Source organism: Hydra vulgaris, chromosome 02, assembly GCF_038396675.1.
Source record: "Hydra vulgaris chromosome 02, alternate assembly HydraT2T_AEP".
NCBI classification, from domain to species: Eukaryota; Metazoa; Cnidaria; class Hydrozoa; order Anthoathecata; family Hydridae; genus Hydra; species Hydra vulgaris.
In genome coordinates, this window is record NC_088921.1 from 68,556,697 (window position 1) to 68,565,000 (window position 8,304).

Here is an 8,304-nt window from a genome sequence, read left to right on the forward strand (position 1 = left end):
AATTGAAAAATATTAACGCGCTTTGAAGTAAAGATTTCAGATGACTATTTATTTTAAGCAAGTAATCTATTGCAAGATATTGTTTTTGCCAAATAATTTTTTTTTTTTTGATTCTTCGGGCCGTTCGCTGAAATATGGAGCTGGGTCTGGAATTTATAATGGAAACCATACATAAACAAAAGTACCCGCTCTTAGATTCAGAAATTTGATAGTATATACAATTTTTTCGATAAACTAATTTATTTTTCAATGTTTTTTTAATTTTACTTATTTGTAATAGAATTTTGTTTTGTTAGTATTATAATTTAGAATTGTTCAAAAAATTATTCGGCATACTAAATTTAAAGCTTAAATCAACAATCAACTAAATTTTAGTATTACATTTTTATTTTTAAATCTTGATTGAATAAGTTATGGCGAAAAATAAAAACTAGTAAAAGAAATTGCGAATAATGGAAATTGTTCTCAGCATCTAAATTAATGTAAATTAAACCCATGGATTAAAGCTTAAATTTTTATAGAACATTCCTGCATTAAAGATATTATATCTTGTAGCTATTGCTTTCATTTTATTTTAGAGCATGTTTTTAGATTTATTTTTTTACAATTTGAAGCAATCATGGAGAATATAACTCAACTGACAATTTTAGAAGAAGACATTTTAAAGATAATATTGGAATTTTTATCATCAAGGCACTACCATGTTTCAATGAGAACACTTGAAAAAGAAAGCTGTGTAATTAATAGTGATTTTTCTGATGAGGTTTTATTTTTGCGTGAACTTGTATTGGATGGTGATTACAATGAGGTGATGGAGTTTGGAAACTCGTTTTCAACTAATAAAGCTTTTAACCAAGGGCGTTTTAACTATATCATTTTGCGTCAAAAGTTTGTTGAATTGATTTATATGAAGTCTCATGTTATTGATAAACAAAACAATGATATGGTTGAAGAAGTCATGAAAACACTAGGAGATCTTCAACCTTATTGTACCAGTAAAGAAGAATATAGCAACTTATGTTGGCTACTTACTGTTCCTGATCTTAGTACTGAAGAAGAATTCAAGCACTGGAGTCTTGACATCTCTCGTATAAAATGTTTTGATGACTTATTAGAATGTTTAAGTGCATTTATGCCATTAGTAAAAAAAAAAGTGAATGTCAAAAATGTAGCAAGTAAAGATAGATTAATACAACTTGTTGTAAAAGGTTTGTTTTATGAATCATGCATTGATTTTTGCCAATCTGTAGCAACTGGTAATTTATCAGATTTACAATATGGACCATCAATAAAAAACAATGTTTTAAAAAGCATATGTGATGAGTATCCATCAACTCTGTTATCATGGATACGCTGCCTACCTTATGAAATATTCCAAACACCTTTTGAGCAAGATGAAATAGATGTGTGTCTTGCAAAACTACCGAAAAAAAATTTGATTACACATAGTGTAGATTTTCCAAAATCATCTAAAACCATAGATAATGAAAAACTTTCACAAAGCTTTGATTCTAAAAATGTTAAGAGCGAACTTTTGCACTTAAATAAAAAAGCGACAGAATTTAGTCGTGATGCACTAAATAACAATAATAACAAATTGAATGACTCCTCAAACAGTTCAAACTCTAAAAGCACAGTATACTGTCCTGACCAAGTTCAAAATCAAAATTATAAACTATTACAAAATAGTGATGTAGAGGAATTCAAAGCTTCACATAAAAAAAAATCACACATAGAATCACCAAGCTATGAAAGCAACTCAAAAAATATTAGCCCTGATTTAATGAGTAGTTCACAAGATAACAAACATACGGTAGTTGTCACATCTTTAAAAAAGCATGAAGATATTTTAGCAACATCACTAAATCCTTTAGAAAGTGACAACACTGTTAGGTTAGACTTTTTTGAAAGTAAAACTCCTAAGCAATTAGAAGATGAACAACAAAGGAGAGCAGAAATTTTGAAAAAATTGCAAGCATTTGAAGAAAGAAGGATTCAAGTACAAAAAGTACTAAGTAATGAAGAAGGTAATTTTAATATGTTTTAATATTTTAATATATCTATTATTCACATACACACAAATATATATATATATATATATATATATATATATATATATATATATATATATATATATATATATATATATATATATATATCAACCCTCAGAATTAGGAAAATTGAGGTCAGCAATAATTAGCTGACCTCAATCTTTTAGAGGTCGGCAAAAAAAATTTGAATCAAAGGTCTTACCATAAAACATCGAAACGAGGTCGGCAATTTTTTGTTGACCGCAAACACTTTTAGGTCAGCATTGCCGAATGCTGACCCTAATTCCGAAGGTTTATATATATATATATATATATATATATATATATATATATATATATATATATATATATATATATATATATATATATATATATATATATAAATTAGTAAAAAACACTTATCTAGCTTTTTTCTGAAACTTAAAGTTGAAGAAAAAAGTTATGTAAGTGTTTTTTACTAATTTATTATTGCTCTGTTCTTTAAGAACATTGAGCACTCTATTTGTAAAATACACTAACATAATTTACATATATATATATATATTATATATATTATAAATTAGTAGAATTATATATATATATTATATATATTATAAATTAGTATATATATTATAAATTAGTAGAAAATCACTTAACGCATTTTTTTTCATTTAACACTGTATTTCATCAATAAAGACTCATTAGAAAAGAATAATCAAATTAATAAAACTTCAATTTGTACCAAAAATTAATTTACTGCAAGTCGCAAATGTCTTAACTACTGTAAATTTTCACACATTTGTGGAATTCACTGACACTATTATAAAAAAAATTCTTTAGAAATGATTACTTATGCTTTTTTTTTAAAAAAAAATTCAAAAGGGGGATTTAATGTAACTATTATATGAGTTCACTTATTTTTATAGTTTTTTAGGAGAAACTTATTTTTGTGCCTGCAATTTGATGAAATCAATTCCGATTTTTTGTTTAATAAACATTCTTAGTTTGATTAATGTGTAGTTATTTCAAATTTTTCTTGTTGACATTTCAGGGTCAAATTTTGAACTAAAATTTGACCCTAAAAAAAAGAGTACAAAAAAGCAAAATGGAACTGGAAATGTAATTTGGTTCAACCCCCCCTTATAGCAAAAATGTTTCCACTAATGTAGGAAAAGTGTCTTTAAAATTGGTCGATAAGCATTTCCTGCTCTCTAATAAATTATATCAAATTTTTAATCGAAATACAATTAAAGCTAGCTACAGTTGCACAAAAAACATGGAAAGAATTATAAAAGGTCACAACGCTTTGTTAGATAAAAAAGAAATCCTAAATAAAAAAACTGCAGAAAATTGTAATTGTAAACAAAAAAACAATTGTCCAATGAGTGAAGTTATTTATCAAAAAATGTGGTATATAAATGTGTTGTTTCCTCTAAGAATGTACCTGATAAACAATATATTGGCATAACAGAGGGTGAATGGAAAAAATGTTTTTGCCAATCATAAGCAATCTTTTAGAAATAAAAAGTATCCAAAAGACACCATGCTGTCAAAATATATATGGGAACTAAAAGGTAAAAATATTGATGATTTTATACTGAATTAGTCCATCCTTAAAACAGCACCTGCATATAACAATATTTTCAAAAAATGCATACTATGTTCTTGTAAAAACATTGAGCACTCTATTTTGTAGAATACATTTTAAAATTCTTTATATATATATATATATATATATATATATATATATTTGTATATATATATATATATATATATATATATATATATATATATATATATATATTTGTATATATATATGTATATGTGTATGTATATATATATATATATATATATATATATATATATATATATATATATATATATATATATATATATATGTATATATATATATGTATGTATATATATATATATATATATATATATATATATATATATATATATATATATATATATATATATATATATATATATATATATATATATATATATATAAGGCTGGGGTGAAAATGAACAAAAGTGTGAATTTCATCACAACAAACCATACTTATTTAGTGTATGAAACCAGAAGCATTTGTAAAAAATAAAAATGTTTTACTGGAAGTGCCCCATTTTGACCCTTAAACATCAGACAGGTCCCTAATATTATAGAAAAAAAATTTCTTCAAAAGTATATCATGTTGGTTCTCAAATGAAGCGAAATTTTATAAAAATTTCAAAAATAATAATAATTTTGTATTTAGATTATTAGTTTACATTTTAATTTGTAAAAACTGCTATTTTTTAATACTAAAAAAATCAATTTTTTTTATGGTGTTTTTGAGTCAATTTTTTTTAGAGATGTTTTTATAAAACATGATTATTATTTTTGAACTTTTTATAAAATTTTGCTTCATTTGAAACCCAATATGACATTTTTAAAGAAATTTTTTTCTGTAATATTTATGACCTGTCTGATGTTTAAGAGTCAAAATGGGGCAGTTTCCCATGTCTTATATTAAAATTTTTAATATTTTTTGTTCATTTACAGTTAGACGCTACAAAATATTCTTTGGTAGACCAAACTTTTATTTTCACCCCAGCCTAATCTGTGTATTAAGGTGTTTCAAAAAAAGATCATGTCTAATAAAAAAAGAGCCCTAGCTTATCAACTGCCCAGACCATGATTTAGTACCAAAAATTTTTTTTTAATTTTTGAAAATCTTAAGAGTCCTTCAGGGGTAAAAAGCACAATTTTTAGGGCGTTTTGTATCATTTTTAAAACAGTTTGTTGAAAGTATTAAAATAGATATTTTTGATTTTGTTTGTATATTTATGTTTGTAAAATCCATAAATATTTCTCATTTAGCATCTAAGACCAAAATGTTTTAAAAATTCTTAAAACTCATAAAAGTACATTATATTTTTGATTTACTTTTAATAGAGTGCTGTTTTGATTTCTCAATTATATTCAGCTTCAGAGGTTATTATGGAAAATATGTAAAAGAGAGGGCCTGGACTGGGAATGAAGATATATTTTCTGTAATCAATAGTATATAACTATACTATATAAAAATAAATTTTGTTTTAAATTAAAATCAAAATTAAAATGCAAGTAAATTTATAATTCTCTCTATTCTCACTTTTAAAATTGTTATTAACAAAAAAACATAAGAAACTAAACTTTATTTGTTCTAGCAACGTTTTCATAATTTGTTTTTTCCCTCTTGTCTCAGTTTTTTTTTTTCTTTTAATAATTATTTGTAAAAAGGAAGGTCTGCCTTTTCTTCTCAGAATATGTTATGTTTATTAGGTCTTGAGCTAACATAACTCTTAGGGAGAATTAAGTTAGCTAGCTCTCTCAGAGAAGTTACTGTTGCTCTAAATTTTAGATAAAATTGTTTAATTTCCAAAACTCTAGTTGAGTTTTCATATATTGAGTTTCTGCCTTTCCTTGTCTAAATATATCAAAAACTAGCCACAACTTGTTTGTTGTTAATGGAGTCAAACTAGGAGGCTCATCTTCACTGAAATTGAGACTAATCAATATAGCTCGGTCCATTTCTGGTGCTCCAAAGGAAAACTGTCACTTGGACATCTTTGTAAACTGTAAAGTTTATCAGCCATATCATCATGTTCCCTACATTATTTATCTGCTAGGGCAAATACTACCAAAGCATGCCTGAGAATAGAGATTTAAGCAGCTGGAGAGTCAAGTAGAATCCATTCTTTAAATCTTTTTATTTGCCTGTGAGCTTTCATATCCTAATAAATAATATTAAATAACATTTTAAGTCACTTTAATCAATAATGAGCTTTCTAGCTTATTAAAATGTTAATAGACCGTATACCTGCCTAGGAACCTAGCTCTGCCTTTAGAAACCACTCTATAAAAAAGACAAATAAATAAAGCCATAGCAGTTATCTTTTCTTTGTGGTTGTCAGTCAGGTTTTGAAATTCATTCATTAAAAAAATATAATTTTAAATTGTATAAAGCTTTTCCAATAAATCTTAAAAGGCAAATTGGTCCCAGTAAGTAAACCTATTTCAAGAGCTATTTTACGAAATTAATTTGGGTGACGGTATGCCCGTGCCAATGAGTGTCATAAGGTTACATTGATGGAAATATAGCCAAATAAATGTATTTTTTTTTTGCAGGAAAAAAAAAATACTTAAAAAAAAAATTAAAAAAGTCCTTAAATTTTGAATTTGGGGGGCTCCCAAATCTTGCCCAAATACTTTTAAATTGATCAAAGACGATATATTTGTTTCCCAGCCTGTCTTTTCTCTTGTTTAACTAGCAAAACTTAGATAATTTAAACCATTCTTAACTCTGCTGATAGATTTTTATTTAACTTTGATGTACTTCTTCATACACTCATATCTTTTATCTCTACCTCCAAGTCTTCCTTTTCTTTCACCAAGCTGGTCTTAAGAAAGCAATATCTTCTTCCTTTATTTCATTTTTCTCATTTTATCTTTTAACATTTCCTTAAACATAACATGAAGTTGTTCTCCTATCCAAAATATTTTATTAATTTGTTCTTAAAACAAATATCTTTTATTTACTTCAGCAAAATTTGTTCTGTATCTTTGATCTTTTAATTTTGTCCACTCCTCCAGTAATTTCTCAATTTTTATCCTGGAAAAATATTATTTAATAGTATAAAGGTTTATGGATTGAAATGATTTAGAACTCATTGAAAAAATTATCAATTATTAAAAAATTAGGCCTTTATATTGTAAGAACTTTAAATCCACCTAGTATCAAAGGAGCCATAAGTTTGGGCAGTATGCAGCATTCAGACTGATCAACTGTACAATTAGGTATAAAAGAAAAACTTTGGCTCAAAAAACCTACTAAGACCTTTAGTTTTGCTTCGCTATTTGCAGAAAGAGATAATATTAAACTATATCTTTGGCAGTTGCAAATTTCTTTGCCGAAAGTTTTTCGATTCACATTTTAAGTAAAAATATTTTATCCTTAAAATGCTAATTTTTTTTTTTTTTTGTGACATTTTATTTATTTTTTGCAAATATAATCCAAAAAAAAAGGTTTGGTATAAAATATATTTCAATATTTAAAATATATTCAAACATTATTTACTAAAAAAATTTCAAACTTTATCAAAAAAAAAATGTAAAAAAATATTCATTGTTAAATATTTTTATTTGTTAAATATTTATGGATTTTAGGGTTTTTTGAAATAATTTTTATAAGTTTAAATGTTATTTTAAATAAGTTTAAATGTTATATTAAATAAGTCATTACAAACATAGTTATATAAAAAAAGCATCCAAAAATTTAATGTGACTTATTTTTTAATGTTAAGACAAAATTTTAATGTTAAGTACAAATAGTTTTGCCCTATCTACCCTTAAGATTTTCAAAAGTTATAAAAAAATCTTCAGTACTAAATCATGGTCTAGGCAGATGACTTTTTTTTTTTTTTCAGACATGACCTTTTTTTAAAACACCCTAGTGTTTCAAATATATTATATATATATATCAGGGTGTTAGCCAGAAAAAAAATTCATACAGCGTTTTAGCAAAATTGGGAATTTAGGTGCGGCTAAAAAAAAAAGGTCATTACATTCTGACGTTTAAAAAAGTAGGTACAATTTTTTAGATACAATTAAATTTCAATAAAAATTTTCTATTTTTGCTGGGTTATTCATAGGAATATTTTTCTGTTTTATTTTTCAGGAATATTTTTATATTTTATAAATGTTTGATTATAATTATTCAACTTGTTTCATTTTGAGCAATTTTTGTCAGTTTTCATTTTTAAATTGCTTCTCTCCTTTGTTTAATATTGTTGAGAGAAAACTAGAACAAAAGACAATTGTTTGCAGTTTTAATGAATGAATAAATAAATTTATTGACTGAAACTTTGATCTATTTTAATTGCGTAAATCGCTTTTACAGTTTTAAAAGGTTTAAACGATTAGTTACATAATTGTCTTTTTTTATTTTTATTTTCATTTTTAAATTATAAATGTAAAAAAAATGCTAAATAGTATTTGATTTTTAACAAAACATTTTTGACAGTTTCCAAGATTCTCTTGTAACTTTTTAACTTGCTAAAACAACTTTTTAATGACAGTCGATAAAAAAAACTATACATTATACTTAGGAATGCCAGAATTTTACGGCTTTTACGAAGGATAACACTAAAAAAAATTATTACAAGTTTGTAAAATCCATAAAATTGTAATTTTTGTAAAATTCAGACGTTTGACAACCCTAATTATATGGAAAGATTTCGAATATTT

General features: G+C 25.0%; 1 protein-coding gene across 1 annotated transcript in view; it reads left to right on the forward strand.

The window, feature by feature from the left end:
- The window catches only part of LOC100201196 (WD repeat-containing protein 47), a 41,088-nt gene continuing 32,784 nt past the window's right edge, over positions 1-8,304 (forward strand). Inside the window, exon 1 of the mRNA XM_065791793.1 lies at positions 1-2,027. Coding sequence (XP_065647865.1) covers positions 620-2,027 — 1,408 coding nt within the window. The 5' untranslated portion in view covers positions 1-619. The remainder of the gene's footprint in view (positions 2,028-8,304) is intronic.